General features: G+C 29.5%; 2 protein-coding genes across 3 annotated transcripts; one reads left to right on the top strand and one right to left on the bottom strand.

Annotated features, from left to right (window-relative positions):
- Positions 1–216: 216 nt before the first annotated feature.
- LOC114370844 (beta-fructofuranosidase, insoluble isoenzyme 1-like) lies at positions 217–6,909 on the bottom strand. 2 transcript variants are annotated; one of them, XM_028328232.1, is made up of 7 exons: positions 6,688–6,909; positions 3,375–3,383; positions 2,192–3,057; positions 1,853–2,011; positions 1,384–1,622; positions 1,172–1,265; positions 217–588 (listed from the first exon to the last, which is right to left on the bottom strand). In XM_028328232.1, the coding sequence occupies exons 1-7, from the start codon at positions 6,869–6,871 to the stop codon at positions 409–411; spliced, it is 1,731 nt and encodes a 576-aa protein (XP_028184033.1). In that variant the 5' UTR covers positions 6,872–6,909; the 3' UTR covers positions 217–408. The 2 variants fall into 2 exon arrangements, with proteins under 2 accessions (XP_028184033.1, XP_028184034.1); XM_028328233.1 differs by having other exon boundaries at positions 6,706–6,909.
- Positions 6,910–15,719: 8,810 nt separating this feature from the next.
- On the top strand, positions 15,720–19,784 carry LOC114369451. Its single transcript, XM_028326682.1, has 3 exons — positions 15,720–16,570; positions 17,761–17,914; positions 19,263–19,784. The coding sequence occupies exons 1-3, from the start codon at positions 15,860–15,862 to the stop codon at positions 19,721–19,723; spliced, it is 1,326 nt and encodes a 441-aa protein (XP_028182483.1). The 5' UTR covers positions 15,720–15,859; the 3' UTR covers positions 19,724–19,784.
- Positions 19,785–20,211: the final 427 nt, after the last annotated feature.

Genomic DNA, 20,211 nt, shown 5'->3' with positions numbered 1-20,211 from the left:
TTAATAAAAGAACTTACTTGAAATGCGAGACCAGTTTTACGTATTCCGACTATATTACAACAGTATGAGTTCAAATTATTTCTTAGAACTAATATAACAACCAAAATTAATTTGATGTGAATGCAATGCGCGCGCATATATATATATATATATATATATATATATATATATATATATATATATATATATATATATAATATTAAAATTTCTAGCTCATACATTTAAATTTCGTTTACGTAAAATTAAAACCAGTATATGTCAATGTAGTAGCTTATCGTGCTAGGTGAGTACAACACCATGGACAGAAGGCTAAAAGTTAGACCTCTTTTTGTAGAAAACAAGAGAATAAGAGGTATTATTGTTTCTACTTGATTCATTTATTTGTACTAATTTCTAGCTGACTATTTTTTAGTTTCGACGTGCAGATTTCATGCTCCATGCTTTTAGGTATTCCACGGTGATATGCTCAGTACCGTTATTGAACACAAACAAATGAGCTTTTTTCTTTATTGCTAGGGTAGGATAAACCCTAGACAAGATGTTTGTTCTTCCTCCGGCTCCAAAACTCTCCACTACTGAGTGATCAATCTGCCATTAAAATCAAACATCAAGAAATTAATCATATAGATATTGTATGGTTGCTCTTGGAGTTCATGAATATGTATTAGTTATAAGGTATATTACACTATATTTCCTTATAATTTCACACTTTCTCAACTTATTTCCTTCTAATGTTTTAGCACTAGCTAAACCCTCTTGAAATTTGAGTTCAAGTGAAAAATCTAAAATTCTTTATCTTTTCTAAATTTCAATATGGTTTTAGTTTGTACCTAGTTTAAAGTTTAGAGGAATTAATTTCAAAAGAATTGACTTTGAATTGTTAAATGTGATTAATTAGGATATATAACTAAATTAATCTCGGTCACATATTTTATATTAGAACATGTGCTTCACTATATGAAATTAAATTTAGATGGTAACCAAACAGGCATGCACTTAGACCTATTTATTGCAATTTTAATTGTAGTGATAATATTTTTCACTTTAACTAACGATCCATTTAGTGAAATAAAAAGTATAAAATGATAAAATAAGTTGGGAAAAATATAAAACTAAAAAAAATACTAGTTATATTATATAACAGCAAATGGGAGAATGAGGTTGCACATACCAAACTCTTGAGAGAGAGCTTTTTATTTTTGGCTAAATCCACATTCACAAAGCCTGCAAATGATGGCTTGTACAATTCTCTCTTCAAAGAGGAACTGTCGAGAAGTGCAAAATTAAATTAAAGTTAATTAGAAAACATGCCACATAATTTTGAGAAAGCAATTGGAATAATATGGAAGTCCTCACCCCCATTTTAGTTACTCCACAAATTACCTTCTTGCATCGGAGCACATGAGAATCACGTGCTTGTTTGGAGCTTTAAAAATTCTGAAGAACACTGGAGTAAACTCCTCCAATTTTTCTGAAGCCAAAGTCAAAAGCCCAAATGGCCCAACCCCACCTTGAACCTTTGAACCCTTTTGTGAACATAGATCCTGTGCGTTCACCCACCTAGAATCAAATGGCTCTGCCCTGTCCAAGCTTGAGAATGAGAAGGTAACTTCCACGTCAGCCTGCAATATATATTATGTGCATGTTATCATATCATAACTTATAATGAAGAAAAAATAATCTGTATTATATATAGTTATTTGATCATAATTTATCATATATAATATATTTTTACTATGATTATCTTAAATGTTATATTTATCAAAATTTCTGGTTAGTTAAGTCTATTTTTTCTTATTAGAACCGTGCATAAAAATTAAACTCAATATAATCAATTAATTAGGAAACTGACCTGAGCTGCAGTAATCCCTTTAACTTCAACATGCTGTCCCTTCTTAAGCTTTTGGTGACTTATTTTAACTTCTTTCTTTCTAAGACTATTTAATTCTTCAACTGGCCATTGCACCAACTGTTTCCCACCATAATCAAGCCACACGGTTCTAGGAATTGACTGAAATTTTAATATATATATAACAAAAATAAGTATACCTAAAAAAGAATGTGTTGTGTACACATGCATGCAAGTTATGATGTTAATGTGAAGTAACAAGTAATTAATTACTAGGATAAAGATCAAATCAAAATATATAAAACAGAAACATATAAATTGAATTCCATGTACATAAAATACCTGAATCCCTGCCCATCCTTTCTTAACATCGTCTTCTTTGGAATCTGATTCGTTTGCCCAAGCCCACAAGATCCTTCGATTCTTGCTTGGGTCAAAGAATGACTTGGAAGCATAAAAGTTGCCATAATCATATCTAAGTCCACCCCAACCATCTTCCGAAGTGTTATCCGGAATATACTTATCCTTATTTTTGAAGTATGTTCCAATTGTGTAGTACTCATACCTAGTAAGGTCAAGGCTATTCTTGAGAACATGCTTAATACTACTACTCCCAACTACGGATATGTCTAACCCGTTTTTCCCTTTCAAAGAAACGGGATAAAAATCCGGGCACTCCCACATGCCCGTGGATGCAGCCGAATGGATCGGGTGCTTGGCTTGGATCCACTTCACAAAATCCTTACTTCTATATAAATAGGCCATTCCTCTATCTTTTCTTCTACCACCAATCAACATCCTCCAATGTCCATCTTTGCTCCACCATGCGGTGGTTGGGTCGCGGAAAACACTAGCATTCATGCTGTGATCCGCGACCACAATCGGGTTAAAGGCCTTAGGCTTGACCCATTTTCTTAAAAATGGGTCGGATTTGTTTTCAGGTATGGCATACAATTGGACCTCATTGCTTTGCTTGTCAATGACTCCAGTATAAAGGATTACGGGTCCTTTACCCGGGAGTACAGTGGCTGACCCGGACCAAACCCCGTATTTGTCAAAGGGTTTTGATGGGTATAGGGCAGGTTCAAGTTCTTTCCAATTGATGAGGTCCTTTGATACTGCGTGTCCCCACACTATGTTGCCCCAAACTGCTCCTTTTGGGTTGTATTGGTAAAATAGATGGTAGATTCCATTGTAGTACATGGGCCCTGTGGTATTGGCATTGATAGGGGTTATTGCATGCATGCATGGTACAAGAGTAAGACATGAAGAATATTAGAAATTAAATTTGTACATGCAATTTCGATTGATGTAAACATTTGTATATAGTAAATATGAGATAAAAAGAGAAGAGAGGAAAATATCAATAGAATGGTAGGTGCAATTAACCAGAAGAAATATTAAAAAATTAATGTGAAAAATTGTTGTATATATAAATAATAAACTCAATGAATATTGATCATTTAAAGATTCAAATAAAATACAAAAGTAAAGACAAATCAAAGTCAAGGGAGAACTCACTCACCATTTGGATCTGCATGTGGCGATGATTGATACCCGATCCATTGGACAGTACCATGAAGGAATCATAAAGAAAAGAATATCAGAACTCCACCATGAAGGAAAAAGGTTTGTTATATGAATTTTAACAGAAATAAAGACTCAATCCTAAGACGAGGATTTGACATAAGAAATTAAACTGAGTTATTATTATGTTAATTAGAAAATTGTCGGATAGAGAACAATTTAATTATTTATCATATATATGTACGTTTTATCACAAAGTTCAGCTATCAATTTGTGTGACTTTTAATTGTTTAAAATTTAAGAAACTAACCTGTCACTTATGAGATGATTAATTGGTGGTGCTTAATATATCTTATCGATTACTTATCTCAATATTTTGTCAGTTACTGTATGAACTTGTTTACACGTTATGTGGACTTTTTTTTTATACCTCAGTTGAGGCTCTTAACTATTTAAAAATTACTTTCGTAATAATTAATTTAAGATGAAATAAAATTAACGAACTCGTTTAAGAAATAAAGATTTGTTAATATCTCTTCATTGTTTTTCTTCTTCTTCTGATCGGACTCTTTTCTTTTCATTTTCACAATACTTATATCCGACATTAATTATTTAAAGGAAGCAAATTCTTTGTTACCTAGACCCAAAAAGATTATTAGTAGACAAAACTAATTGACAATTCATACCATTATCTTAGTATTAAATATATAATTCAGCAAAAAAAAAATAATCTTAGTATTATATAAATAATTACACGCATCCTTAATTAGGTCATATAATTACTTTACAGTTTAAGTAGTGATCACATATCTGTTAATTGATTTAGTTTAATTAATTTATGTGGACAACGATGTTATCTTTTAGAATATGATAAGAATAACAAATTAAAGTTATTTGAATAAGAATTTTGTTTATGTCAAAGGAGAATAAATTGTGAACCAGGACTATTTGCGTTTCTAACTGAGAAAAGGCACTGCGGGTACTCTGAACCGTCCAAAATCAACACGTTTTATGCACTTCCATTTGTTGTTTCGAACAAAATGATAAGTTCGCAAACGCAAATGGTAAGACTGAGGTAACATTTCAAATGACCAATATTTGTTTGTGAAGCAAGTTATGACAAAGCACATGGTGTTATTTTTCCATATTAATGCAAGTTAGTCCTTCATCTCCATGTGTGAGTGGTCCAATATGACTCCAAAAAAAAATTGGGAACATGGAGGCTATGGAACTAAAGACAAGAAGGTTACAACCACTTGAGAGGAATAGGGTGGAATAGGTCACTCTAATTTCTAATTAAATATTGCATTTTGGAATTTTGGTCACTTCCATCCTAGTGTTATGGGGTTCATAATTACTGAGAAGTTGGTTTCTATTTTAGCACAAAAATGTACAAGATAGGAAAAGGTGTTACGTGCACCAAGTGCATGCAATATGAAAACATAACAAAGGCCAAAGAAGAGAAATTATTATATAGTATTAAATTAATGACTATGTCCTTAAATAATTTTTATGTGATACATAATCGAATTTAATTAATTTTTCTTTAAAAATTAATTACATATATTATAAAAATTAGTTGAGATCATAAATATGTGATAATTTAAGATTACATAATAATTTCTGACTAACCATATATGATTCATCAATTAAAAAGGTAGCCCCAATAACCCTTACTTTTTCATTTTTTTTCAAGCACTTGATTAGCTAGGTGCAAAAAAGTTCAATTACTATATCAGTGTCACTATGGTTTTTCCAACAAAGTCTGAGATGCCACTACAATCTATTTCATGAAAAACACAGATTGTCCCCTGATACTTATCCACACCGCACTAAAACACAACTACACAAGTTAGCTTGATGTATATATAAGAGTTCCGTTTCATGATTGTGGAATCAACTAGAAGTTCATGCAAAAGTTATATATCGAGAGCTGATTAGGCTCATATTTTTAATCCAATACTACTATGTGTTTCTTCATTACTAAGTGTTATATATGGTGTTAATGATCGAGCGAGAGATCAGAAATAATTTAGACAGTGTGGATTTTTTCATAATGAATCAAAGTTGTCCCTATTTGAATATTGTTACAGTACTTATAAAGCCGTGAGATAAATTGTTATGCCACGTGCCACTTATTATTCGCGTTATATAGCCTACACCTTTAGTTATACATACGTCGGCTTCTTATCGTACGTATTGTGCTTATTGTCTGGGTAATCCCCATAACACTAAGCAAAATGATCTTAATAAGCCTAATTATACTATGAAAAAGTACTAATTAGGTACTAACGATATTGCTTGGGCAGTGTATTATACTGTTATATTGTAGGCATAGTTGTATAATAGCGATAATTAACAAACTATATATAGAGAACAAGAATCACAGTGAGAAAAATTAATTGCACTATTATTAGGGTTTGGAATGAACATTGGCGGATGCACCTTAGGTGTTGTGGTGTAAATTCCCACACCAGGTTTTTTTTTTATCGTTAATGTATATAATTTTTTTTTGTCCCTATAAAAAAATTATATTATTTCTATTGAATTTTTTTAACCTAAAGCTCAACCAAATATAAGACATTCAACACAAAAATTATATACTCAAACTCAAATTATTTAGTCCAATTCTTACTATTATGATAATAACAAAAAAAATATACACCATATTACATAGAGCATATAGTTTCATGTAATATCCAAAAAATAATTTAATAATTATTTAAATAAAGATTATTTAAATATATTTTTTAGTAAATAAAAAAAATAGATTAAATTATTTTAATATATTAGATTGTTATATTTTTTTTTAAAAAAAATATTAGTATAATAATATATTAGATTGGATAAAGATAATAAAAATAAGAGATAACAAAATATTGATTAAACAAATTTCAAAAGATATAATTTCAAATTACGTAAAATATTTCTATAAAAATACACTATTCATTTTTCTAGAATCACACAAATAAACAATTTTTCTTGACAGTGAGTTGCTCTAAAGAAAGAAAACATGAAAATTTTATTGAGATAAAAACAAGAAAGAAATTGAATTACTTATAGCAATATAATGAAAAAATCATAAAACATTTTAAAGTATGAAAATGAGTAAAAGATAATTATAATTTGTAAAAGTTTAATTACTTTATGTTTCTTTTATTATGATATTATATATTTTATAATTTCTTATGATATTTTATTTTTGTGAAAATATTATAAATTATTTATTAACCCCATTAAGAAAAAAAATTAGATCCACCATTAGGAACAGAGGTGGAAAAATTGCATTAGTAAGAAACTGAAAACGTTACCATTGATCCAATTCTTACGAGGTTGAAAATGGTATCCAGTTCTCTGAAGTTTGCTCACCGAACGTGCTGAAATGGATTGAAGATCCGGGTATATGTCATGAAACGCTTCAACGCCATTGTTACAATTAATGACACAACAAAGGGTGAAAATTGCAATAACGGTGAGACAAATTGGAAGAGCCATCAAAATTAGCTAGAATGAACCAAGAAGCAATATTATATGAAGAGGGAACGAGAGATTGTGAAGGGAGAGGTACCAATTGCTGTTATTTATAGAATGTAAAAGGTAAAGGATAAAGGTAGATAAAAATTAGGCCATATGCATATGAGGACTTCATTAATACTAATACGTATTATTTGGTATTATTAAAAATAATTTTTTTATATGGTTTGAAATTAGTTCTTATGAGAAAGTTTTATTAAACAAATCTACTACTATGTTATTAAGTCAGTGACTCCATCAAGCTAAATATCTCATGCCACAGAAATCAGATTTAAGAAGTTAACTAGCATATATTCATTTATTATTTTTAAAGATATTTTCTTTTAAAAAATTGTGAGATTATTCTTATTGGTCACTAAGGTTGTTTCTTCTCATGAACACTTTCTTAACATTAGAGAGGTCCCTCAACAACTAAAAGTTGTTTGTGACGTTTAAAAACGTTGTAAATTTAAGTGATTTTATTTTTTTTAACAACATTATATAGTTTTATTGATAATTAATTTTGTTGGAAAACATAATCACTTTTAGTTGTATTTTTTCTTTCTATTACGCATTTTAATTCACAAAATTTGAATTTGAGAATTCACTTAAAAAAATTGAGTTTATTTTTACTCAAAGCAATGATCAATTTTTAAAAGTAAAAAATTTATGGTAAATGTCTATTTTTTAAATAGTAATTAAAAGTTAAAACTACGTAGATACGTAAATCATTGGTAATATAATTAGCGCAAGTTCATTTTCAAAATAAAACGATGATAATGGTGACAATATTAGCCATGCTAGTTTTTTTTTTTTAAGATAATAGAATTAATAGAGAACATCAAAAGATAACATTGTTATTTGAATGTAAATGCCAATATAAAAATCGCACACATGAAAAGACAGTCCTCACAAGTAGTATGTGTCGATAGTAAATTGTCTTCAGAAATAAAATTGACAAAGTTGAAGGGATATATGATTTTGCTATTTTTGAAGGGAATGAGAGTAAAACAAATAGTTTCAATTGTTGATGAGGATAGATCAAGTTAATGTAATATATAGTGAGAGATTAACAAATTAAATTACTTCAAAAATAATTCTTGACAAATAAGTTTCTCTGTTCAATAATTATATATATATATATATATATATATATATATATATAGTTAATTTCATTAATTTAAACGTTAAATATTTTGATATTACTTTAACAATATCTGTACACCAATAAAAAAAAAAAATCTCTCAGCGATATGATTTCATGCCAACATTCATTTCATCTGGTGGAGGACTAAACGGCATTCTGGTAAAACTAACCACGTACTTGATTTTCGTTTCCTTCTTTCATCTGACGAATTTATGCATCCCCTATTCCATATGTGTTGATCAGTCTGTGGCTGCAGTGTGTCACTGTCATTTAAGAGATGAAACAGCCTTTGCCAAAAGCAAGATATTGTGTAATACAAGTTTGGAAAAAACAACATAATGTGATGTGGTTTTTGTCATTTAGTCTTTATACACTATTAATATTTGTTAGTAGTATTTGTTGAACAAAATATATACGGTAATGCTTTATTGAATAAATTTAATTTATCATATAATATATTCTTAGTTTTTAAAAATATAAGTAAAGGTCGATCATAACATTACATAGTTATAGATAATTGATTTATCAAAAATTCAGTATGCATGGTCGTTGAGTTAATATAAAATATTTAATAATTAGATTAATAAAAATTAATAATACAAATTTTAAAAAATGTAACTTTAATTTGGTGAGTTATATAATTAGAGTAACTTGATTTTATCAAGCTTATATGTGGTAACTGATAAGGACTTTGATGCTCAAATTAATAAATATAAAAATGATAGAATAAAATGAGAGTTAATGTATAACTTCTCTCTTTCATATTTGTCTTATATGGTTAATTTTATATTAATTGGGTGGTATTAATTAGAGTTAATAATTTGGATTGATCTCTTAGGTATGTGGACAAGTGAACAATCCACAAATAAGATTGGACTAAAAAAAGGTAACCTAAAAAAATACATATTTTTTGGATTTGACTTAACCATATTAGCTTGACAGATCAATTGAGTCTCAATCGAGTTAGTTTGACATTTTTTAGATTAACTCAATCTCTTCTTGATCATAAAAAAGTTTAAATAAAAAAAATAATCACAATTATATAAATTTTCAAATACCAAAAATATCTCTATCAACATAATTATGCGTATAAAACATTTGACTTATATCGACACCCCTCAAGTAAGGTGTATTGTTCAATGTCACACATTCCAACTTGATCATAGATTCATTAAATACTTTGTTTACTATTACTTTGTTAAGAATATCAACAAACTATTGTTTAGATATCACAAAGAAAAAGACAATTGTTTCTTCAAGCTTTTTCTTGATGAAATGTCTAATAATTCAATGAAATTTGTTAGATATTGTCAGACTAGATAATGAACAAGCTATGTAATTACTATCACACAATACAAACTCATAGCCTCTCAAGGTTCAAAACCCAAGTCTAATTCATCCATAACAATTCACACATCTTTCAGGTGTTATACCTCCAAACTATATTGCAACAGTCAATTTAACAACTATTAATTGTTTTTTCCCCTTAATTATACAATGTATATTCCTTAATTATTAAAAAGTTCAATCATATTCTATAATCATAAAAAATACTATAATCATATCCTTTTTGTTAGTTTCTGTTAGTTTTATAAATAGACATTTTTACAAGTTATCAATACAACCTATATAAAAATGATATTCTTGTTAAGATATATAATCGACATTCTTGTACAGAAATGACTTATTTTATATCATTGTATTGATAACTGATGTAAAAATATTTATTTATATAACTCTCATCAATCAAACTAATAAAGTTGATGGAAAAAATATGATTGTTGTGTTTTTAATAACTATAAGATCTTATTAAATTTTTTAATGATTGAGGAATCCAATTGAACTTTAATAAATAAATAAGGGACCAATTATATAATTAAGTGATATTTTTACTCCTTTAAATTATAAGATTCTCTCTTACAAAGGTGATGAAGTATCACGTGGTGGAGGGTGTGATACAAAATATTTATATTCATGAAATGAGACATGATCAAGATTTTTTTTTTCTATGATAGATGATAAGCATGATAACCCTTTTGAGTTGAATCATACCCTACAAAGACACAATTAATAACCGTTCTTCAAATTTTGAACGTTGATGGGGTAGATGAACATATATAACACATTAAAAAAACTTGAAAATTAAAGTAAATTAATGAACAATGGAAGGAAAAATGTAATGATCCAAAAGCACATATTCATCCAGAGGTCTTATAAAGTTAAGCATATGCACTAGAATAAGTTCAGTTAATCCACAAACTGTTGATCTCAATCTTATTTCATGAATTTAATTTTTTTATTAATAAAAATTAATAATTAATATTTAACGATAAAAAAAATATTACATCGATAACTATATTGATGCAGTGCATGTCAATTCACAGTGGTAAAAAGGTTGAAAGACATGACAAACTCGTAGTTGTTGGAATGAAAGTGGGATGGCAGTGAATATGCTCTATGACGGTGCCCCCACTACAGTATGAATTGCGCATAATCTTTTTACCATTAACCAACATGCATGCGTACTGTGAAATTGTTAGTTTTCAACCCAGAAAATAAAGAACCAACCTCATCGTGCCCGAATTGCTTTCTGAACACATGCATGCCACACACAGCACCTTTTTTAACTGTAATTATACTTGTTTTAATTTAAGCACAATTCGAATATATTATAAATATCTTTTTTTTTTGAAAAAGAATCTATTATAAGTGTGTTTGAACTTATTGTACATGCAAAACCCGCATATATATTGCTCAGAATAGTATACAATTGCCGTCAAGATGTAGAATTTAGTGACTTATGTGCTCAATGGATGTTCGGTACAATTGATAAAAGTAAAAAAAAGGTATATGTATATATATATCCACACATTCTCTTACTTAAACATATATTATCTAGCATCTAATCAGTTTTGGTGATCACTCGATAGTGATTCACTGGAGACTTTTATTCAAATGCATTGTAACTGTGCCACTTACATAGAAATGTGAACAAAAACTGTGTGTTTCAAAACGACATTGGGAATTTTAATATGATTGCTGTGAGTATACCTAAGTAGGTATTTTAATAATATGTGTAAAAAATAAGTATTTAAATATGACTCAGTAACATTTATTCTTCTTGTCTCATTATAATTATTGTCTAACATTGAAAAACTAATAAATAAATAAAATTATAATTTTATAAAATTAATCTTACTATTATTAATTTATTTTTAATTTTTATTATCCATATCATTAATATTATATATAAAGGAATATAAAAAGAAATATAAGTAAAAAATAATTAATACTACATTTAAAAAATAAAATAATAATTATTTTGTACCAATTTTATTTTAGACGACGATTATTATGAAACAAAATTGAAGGAGTATTTGCATCTGAGTTCACTTTAGTCTCATTTTTGTTACTATATTTTTCTTCTACGGAATTTAATGTGCTAGGATTAGTTGTGAAAAATAGATTTTATAGTACGTAGTAGCTGATTATAAATATAATTAATTGTTGTCATAATTGATTTTATGAAGTAACTTTTATATTTAGATGAATTTGATAAAAAGTAGGTTTATGATAATTTATTTCACTTGGATTATTTAGAAATAATATTTTCTTTTATAGTAATAAATTATAAAATGGGTTTGAGATTATTTTGTATTTCATATTTAAAACAATTAATTCATTATATTATTGGGGATACAATGAAAAATAAAATATATTTTTTTTGGAAATTGTTAACTTTTAACCATAGTTTTTAAATCTTACTTATTTTAAAAAAATTCTGTAATAATAATGATCTAAGACTATAATATGATTTTTGCCACTATTATCCAAAAAGAGAGAAGATTATAGATATATTTTTAATAAAAACACTGGTTAATTTATAATCCATACCAAACACGTTGTTTTACAGCTATTTAAATTTATTCATTTTTTGGACACCTTTTCACTGCTTTAACATTGTGTCATGCTATTTATATATCAAGTTCTAGCAGCAGTACAGTAAAAATTATCCTATTATTCCAACTCAAAGCATGACATATTTATGACTTAACAATAATACGAAAAGGATAGGATTTTTTATTTTTTTTATTTTATAAGATGCATATTTGAATAGGATATTTTTTTAGGAAATTTGAATAGGATTTATATGGAGCGGTGAAGATAATTTATCATTTTTTAATAAAATTCATTGAACTAATTAACTTATTTTAATAAAATTTTATGAATTTTTTTTATAAAAAATAAACTGCTTTAATTTATTTTAGCAAGCATCATATTCAACTTCACAATAAAGCTTACTACTAGAAAAAACATTTTTAACGACGGTTAGTAGTGTTCTGTTTAATGAAAACATTAAAATTTAAGTAAGCCATATTTGGCTAAACATGAACTTTCATTACACGCAAATTTTGAGTCCCCAAGAGTTTTTTTGTCATTCATGGAATCTATGTTCACAGCAAACACGTGGACGGGTATGCAACTCATGTGTATTTGGCGAGCGATCTGGTATGAATTGCACAGGTTGGTGATAACTTGTATCTAAACATCACCGAAGAGGAAATGGAAGATTAATTACGGTATAGTTGGTGTTTGTATTTTCATTATAACAATATGTGCAAAAGAAAAATGAATTATGTTTTTATCTTAAGCCTTCAATTTATTAGAGAAAATGAATTTTGATTAATATAAAGTTATCGAAAAATAAATAAAATTTGATTAATAATTATTGTTAAGCATTGAACTGAGATCAGATAGTACCTAAATGATAACTATAATCATTATAAGGTACTTTGAACATCACTTATATAAAAAATAATTAATTAATTCAGTTGATTTTATTAGATTTTTTTTAAATATTACCAGTGTACTCCATCTGATTCGATTTTGATTATAAAAAAAAATATTTTATACTTATTATTAAATATGTTATTATCAATTAAAAAATTAATATTTTTTCTAAATTATAATTTATTGAAACTTGATATGAAACATAACTTTTTTAGTTTTATTAAATAAAAAATATTTTAAAGACAGACTCATTCAATAACACAAATATAATTGAGATTTGCTTATGCACATGCATTGTTATTGGTTTGTTACAAAACTTAAAGGGACCATTAGTATTCTACAAGTCACTAAACGTTCTATGTAATAGCTGATAATAAAGAAGCAAGTGTAATAGTATCATTAATTTAGACAATTTTATTCTCTTATTTCCTTTTCTATAATTTTGGAAGATTTTTCTTGTCTTGAACTAAGTCTGTTTTTAAATATTTAAGGGTGTAAGGATCTAAAATGAGATGGGGCAAAATGAAATAAAGTAATTATTTATAACTTGAATATTTTTATAGTGAAATAGAAAATAAAAAAATAAATAAATTGATTCTTTCTCACACACCCAAATTGGAAGAAAAGAAAAAGTTACTCTAGTATTAGATGGAAAAGAATAGAATACATTCCACGAGGTTCTATTTTGTTTTTCATCTTTTTTAAACAATTCAAAAAATAAGATTTATTTTTCAATTGTAAAATCCTATCATTAAAACTTTAATTTCCAAAGGAAGAATGTCGAGTTTTATTAACTGTACTTATAGAGGAAATAGAAGAAAGAGAAAACATTTGAAAAAGCTAAAACGGTACAAGTTAATTTTTAATTTATTCAAAAAATGTAACTTTTTTATCTTAATTTTTTTATTTTCTTCTTCTATAATTGTTTGTTAAGAAAGTTGATCCAAAATAGTTTCTAATATCACTCCATTCCATCCTTTTTCAACAATCTGAACATATTCTAAGAAATTGTTCTTGATCTTAATCCCTAACTAGCTAGAGCGCCATGAGGGTATGAAGTATGAACTTAATATGTGGAGTTCAAAATTGTCCGGTTCTGAGCAAGTAATGTCATTGGGCTTTTTTATGTGTTGTTTGGATATTATGGAGTGCATGAAGTAACAGCCCTATATGGATTATTGGACTTGGGCTCTTGGCTCAGTGCAGAACACAAACCCATACTTTTATGTAATTTGTGACCCTTAATTTAATTCTAAGATATGTGAAACGGACAGCATAAACTAGACATCAATTGAGCAATGATTTGCAAAAGTTACACTAAATTGGATACTCGAATAGTAAATTGGTGCGGTAAAATAACAGATTGGCAACAATTTGATTCACAGGTTTTCGAAAACAAGAGAATCAGCTTTTGACATACGAAACTTGGTTTCACAGTAGTGATAATCATTTCATCCTTGCCTATGAATGTTTCTCAAATTTATCTGTGTCATACTCGAAGCAGTGGTAGAATGAGCATAAGTAACCATGCCTTGTTCATGAAAGAGATGAGAACTTCTTCCATTGCAAAATATGCCATCAATATTGAATTGTATTACTAAGAGCTAATTTCACTAACAGTCACAGTTCATACAGTGGCCTAAATTTTGAAATTAAGCTTCAAGAGTTATAATTAAGCAGTCATTAAGTGAACCATATTCTGCTGGCACATTAATCTTGTGGAGAGGATCAATCTGAGAACTCTTTTCTTGATATTGAAACATCTTTCTCATTCATATTTCTGATGAGACCAAAATTAATTGTAAGAGAACAAGCTTCCATGCAGATTATATCAACAACAATTTTTTATCCATACATACCTTTAATAACTACTCGTCTACTTCAGTTGGACTGATGTTTTACACGCACGAATAGTCATGATATCTCTTTGGTGTGAACCCGGTTAAGGAATGAAACAAGAGGTTAAGTCACTACATGTTGGACTAATAAGGAAAAAAATAGAAGAAAATAAGATTGGGAGTGTCTAACGACACAGTCCTTACGGATTTAGCCACACGCAAGATAAATTTTAATAGTACGAAAACCTATTGAGATATTACAGACACCAATATGAGAAAAGTTGTCTAAAGAATCTAGTTCAGTTAGTTGAACAAGATCTGTGAGTTATTGTATAAGTTTTGACAGAGTCTTCGATTCACACATATAAAAAAAAGACACCAATAGGACGAAAACAAGTATAACTTTAAGAGGTCAATATTCCCGAAAGGCATGGCAAGTTGCAATTATTAGGAATAAGAGGGGGAGAATTGATGAAGGGAAAAGAAGCTTGAGAGCTTGAACATTGAGAATTATCAAAAGGAATCATATTAAAGAAAATTGTTAAGATGAGAATTATACGACGAACTCTTATTTAGAGCTAATTGGATTAACCATTCCTAACTGACTAACTAACTTTTTATAACCTCTGTTAGCAATTACCCAGTGTATCATGATATTATCATCATATAACATACCCAATACATGTTGGCATGCTGCATAATGTCAATAATCCAAACATACATCAAAATAGAGCCTGAAGCCCGGCCTTGCAACATACAAAGATAAGGTGCAGAAACAGGGTAAGAGTTTGTATCAACAGCAAAAATACCAAGAACCAGCGGCAGTTAGGACTTTTAGGAGATTTAAACCCACCAACTAGGAAGGAAAAAACACAAATTTCTACAATTGGAAAGTACAAAGCATTTCATTAGGATTTTCTCCAAGCTCTTCTTATCAGGGTGTTACTCGACACTCATAATTTTTTTCAATCTCTCTTCTCGGATCCTAATATTTTCCTAATTTATTTATTGAAACAAAACATGGATCCCTCACATCCCTTTCTTTCTTTTGAAGGCATCGTTATAAATACTCCATTCTATTCTTCATTTACTCTCCCCAACGCAACAGAGAGAGAGAGAGAGAGAAATCAGAAAAACAAACCCACCAGGGACCACGTCCTCCCACACCACCTCACCCATCATTACACTATCGCCATGGTCGAACCAAAGTCCCGAACCGTGGGCGACACCGAGCGAAGCTGGTGCCGAGCCGTCCGCGGCGGCACCGGCATCGCGGTCCTCGCCTTCCGAACCTCAATCCCCCCCGACATCTCCATGCTCCAAACCTCCCTCCGAACACTCCAAACCTCCCACCCGATCCTCAGGTCCCGACTCCAAACCAACGCAACAACATTCTCCTTCCTCACCTCCCCAACCCCTTCCATCAACATCTTAACTCTAACGCTCCCTACTAACGTCACCGACCCCCTCACCCACATCCTCGAGCTCGAGCTCAACCGCAACACGTGGCACGACTCCACCACCGAAGAAAACGTCTTCTTCGCCACCCTCTACGCGGGCCCCAGCACCAACACCTGGGTGGTCGCACTGAGGCTCCATGTCTCCGCGTGTGACCGCACCACCGCGCTGCTTCTTCTCAGGGAGTTATTTACCCTCGTGGAAGAGAATAATAATAAGAGTCTCATTAATCAGTATCCTCAGGAAGCAACGAGTTTAGCTATTGAAGATCTATTGCCCCGTGGTAAGGGCAAGAAGCCCATGTGGACGCGCGGGCTTGAATTGCTTAAGTACTCGCTCAACTCCTTCAGGCTCACCAACTTGAAGTTCGTCGACGCCAAGAATCCCAGGTTTTCTCAAGTGGTTAGGTTGGAACTCAACCAAAACGACACCAAAGAAGTTCTAGCAGTAAGCTCTCTTAGTCATTTTTTAAGAGTAATAATATATAAATATTTTTTTTATATTATATTATAAATTTTATCATATTTATATTATTTTTTAATTTTTATCTCAGTTTAGATAGGTTAAGGACCGTTGTTCAAATAATTTTTTTCATGTTTTCACACCTACTATATCAATATGCACCGTTGAGAGACCAGAAAAACAAAACAAATAAAAATAAAGAGAAGAGAGTGAACTTAATAAATGTGATTGGTTTATTGACTGTTAATGTGATGGAAAACAAAAGAACATTGGTAAGTTTGTGCAAAAATTAGAATTTAGAATATATTTATTGCCTATATATAATTACTTTTTCAGGAAATAATTACTATTTTAAATTTCTAGTAACACCCTTTGGTTCGTTGAAATTAAACCTTATGTGGAAACTAATTAGTTCTATACTATGGTTTTCTTTAGAGGAAAATATGCTATGTGATTTATGTTTCTTATAATTAGAAATAAAAAAAAATCTGTCATTTATTTTTATATATAGAATTAAAAGTAGTATTTGTTTAACCTTAAATTTGTAATCACCGCTTGGATTATATTCTCCATGCGGGTTAGAAGGATATATGTCTTTTTTTTTAGTGATATGTGTCTTCTATCAATGTTGCTTTTTTTTTCGATAAATATTATTGTTAATTTTGTTAGAATTTAAAAATACTTGTTTAACCGTAAATTTGTTATCACAACTTGGATTATGTTCTCCATGCGGGTTAATTAGAAGGATAAATATGCCTTATTTTCTTTTTCTTTTTTTTTTGAAGTGATATATGTCTTCTTAGTATATGCATGATATTGATGTTGGGTTATTTTTTTTGATAAATATTAATTATTAGTTTTGTTAGACTATTAGTGAAAGAAATTTAATCTTATGATCATTCTATTCCCTCTTCAATCAATCATGAAGTCAATTTAATTTTATAACTCCTGATGACATGGTGTCTCTTAATGAAATAGAAAAAGAATATTTTGCCATGAAATAAAAAATGTGAGAATTAAAAAAGAAATCAAGGATTTCAAACCAGCAGTACTGATCATGTTTTGATGGGAAAAGGGTGAATTTAATAACCAATTGTAGATGACTATTTACTTTTGGTGAGTTGGTGAAAAACTTGAAGTTGCAGTAACTAACCGACCATGTGAATGTATTTCAGGGGTGCAAGTTGAGTGGGATTAAACTGTGTGGAGCACTGGTTGCAGCTGGATTAATGGCTGTCCATTGCTCGAAACGAAGCTCCAGGAAGTATGGGGTTGTAACCCTAACTGATTGCCGATCCAGTCTTGAACCATCTCTCACTGACAAATTTGGTTAGTATGTGTACTTTAGTTGTTCAGATTTCTCATTAATTATTACTTTCCCTTTATAAAATATTATATATGCTGATAAATTTGTTTCTTAATTATCGAGTTTGGAGATATTATTATGTGAGAAAAAAAAAAACTTATCTCATTAATATCAATTGAATCATGAATAAAAAATACACCATGCTAGCACTTAGCTCAAACCTTATATCTAGTTTGAAAGAACAAGTCACATTTTTATCGCTGATGTTATTTAAGTTAAACAATATTATCTCCTGTATGTTAAAACTATGTCATCACATGTAGAAGTAGAGCACCTAATTATTATTTATTAGCTTGTACGATCAAATTAATTATTAGTTTACAGCGTAATGACCCCTAGTACTAACTAGTAAGTTTCACAAAAAAATCTGATTACTTAGTAGCTGACAAACTAGCAAGCAAAACTAGCTTTTTTATTTCAATATTTCATGATGTGGGTCCTAATCCCTTCCTAACTTATTTTTAACTTTTTAAGATAACTATTATAAAAATTTATAAATCTAACATATATTGTTATTTGAGATTGATAATATAAAAAAAAATATTTACATTATTAATGCATATATTATTTATTATATGATATTAAAAATACACTCCAAAACTAAAGAAGACAAACTTTTGTATCCTGTTTTAATTTTCATAAAATATTTTCATTTTGAAAGGTACTTTTCCGACATCATGACATAGATCTTCGCAAGAATTAATTGTGAAGTTGATATATCGCACCGTTTTAGTACAAGCATCGTCTGACCTTCTTACTATGAAATAACCATTAGTTAATATGTTTTTATTGAAAGTAGATGGTTGACAACGACACAATTAAAATTTAAATTTCTTCTTAATAATTCATATTTTAAATACATCAACATTAAAATTTGACAGAATTTACTGAAATAAAATTTTAATTATAAACAGAATAATACTTGACTAATAAAATTAATGATTTATTCGATAAAATACTTTTTTTATGATTGAAATGTTCCATTACGTATTGTGGATTCTACATTAAAAACTGAGCAAGGTGCTTATATGTAATTCTGTAAGTACATACGGGTATCACTGTTTCAGTATTATTTTTTATCCATAAAAATTAAATACAATACTGAAATTTTATAATACTCACACATGCTGAATCAATAAACTAAATATCCTTAATTTTTAGTTCATAGTATGCATACCCTATAAATGGTAACATTGAATCGTATACGACAGAGCAAAGACAAAACTAGCATTGATGTTAAAGTTTCGCTGCAGCATATTAATTGAAGCAAAAATTGGTCTCACTGACAAAAATACTCATACTCATGTTCAGGATTTTACCACTCTGCCATTCTAAATTCCCACGAGATGAAGGGAGGGGAAACCCTATGGGACTTGGCAAAGAGAACATATGAAGCATTTGCAAACTCAAAGAAATGCAACAAGCACTTCTCGGACATGGCTGACCTAAATTTCTTGATGTGCAAGGCCATAGAGAACCCGGGCTTGACGCCATCGTCATCGTTGAGAACGTCGATCATGTCGGTGTTCGAGGACACGGTGTTCGACAATGGTGGCAAGAAGCAAAGGGAGATTGGGGTGGAGGACTACATGGGTTGCGCCTCCGTGCATGGGGTGGGGCCCTCTATCGCCATTTTTGACACCATTAGAGACGAAAGCTTGGATTGTCTGTGTGTCTATCCGACGCCTTTGCACTCACGGGAGCAAATGATAGAGTTTGTTGAAAAAATGAAGGTTATTCTCATCGAGGCTACAAAGACATGCAAGAAATGATCAAGTGAGAAACATATTAATGAAACTTGGGTAAATTTCTCTATAAACATTTAAGAAAGAAGAAAATAAATTGGTAAAATAAATTAAACTTTTTTTATAAATTAAAATTAGCTTATATAACGTTCAACTAACTTTTTCAAAAGTTTGCGTGTATAAGTTAATTTTAATATACGAAAAAAGATTAATTCACTTCATCTTTTTCTTTTCATTTATAGATTCTTAGAAAAATTTATTTAATCTGGATTATCGTCATTACAGACTTATTATTATATAAAGAAAAATGCTAATTAGGACGAAACTATATATTCTCATCAAATTCATACGAATCGCGTTTTATGTCAAAACTTGCGATTTTTTTCTAGTTAATATATGCTTTAGAAATATGATATATCTGTCCACAACGCAGTTTCTTCAATTGGTGCTATTCGTACTGAATATTATTGAAAAAGCAATGTTGTTATTATATTTGTAAGTCCTAGCTGCTGATA

The sequence above is a fragment of the Glycine soja genome, chromosome 10 (assembly GCF_004193775.1).
Source record: "Glycine soja cultivar W05 chromosome 10, ASM419377v2, whole genome shotgun sequence".
NCBI classification, from domain to species: domain Eukaryota; kingdom Viridiplantae; phylum Streptophyta; class Magnoliopsida; order Fabales; family Fabaceae; genus Glycine; species Glycine soja.
Note: the sequence above shows the minus strand (reverse complement) of the source record. Positions and strands in the feature narration are given on the sequence as shown.

Excerpts from the sequence above, each read along its gene's own strand:
- LOC114369451 (XM_028326682.1), top strand. The coding sequence starts at position 15,860 with ATGGTCGAACCAAAGTCCCGAACCGTGGGCGACACCGAGCGAAGCTGG. Across the intron at positions 16,571-17,760 it reads ACACCAAAGAAGTTCTAGCA|GGGTGCAAGTTGAGTGGGAT; the intron begins GTAAGCTCTCTT and ends AATGTATTTCAG. Across the intron at positions 17,915-19,262 it reads ATCTCTCACTGACAAATTTG|GATTTTACCACTCTGCCATT; the intron begins GTTAGTATGTGT and ends ACTCATGTTCAG.
- LOC114370844 (XM_028328232.1), bottom strand. The coding sequence starts at position 6,871 with ATGGCTCTTCCAATTTGTCTCACCGTTATTGCAATTTTCACCCTTTGT. Across the intron at positions 1,266-1,383 it reads ATGTGCTCCGATGCAAGAAG|TTCCTCTTTGAAGAGAGAAT; the intron begins GTAATTTGTGGA and ends ACTTCTCGACAG. Across the intron at positions 589-1,171 it reads AGCTCTCTCTCAAGAGTTTG|ATTGATCACTCAGTAGTGGA; the intron begins GTATGTGCAACC and ends TTTTAATGGCAG.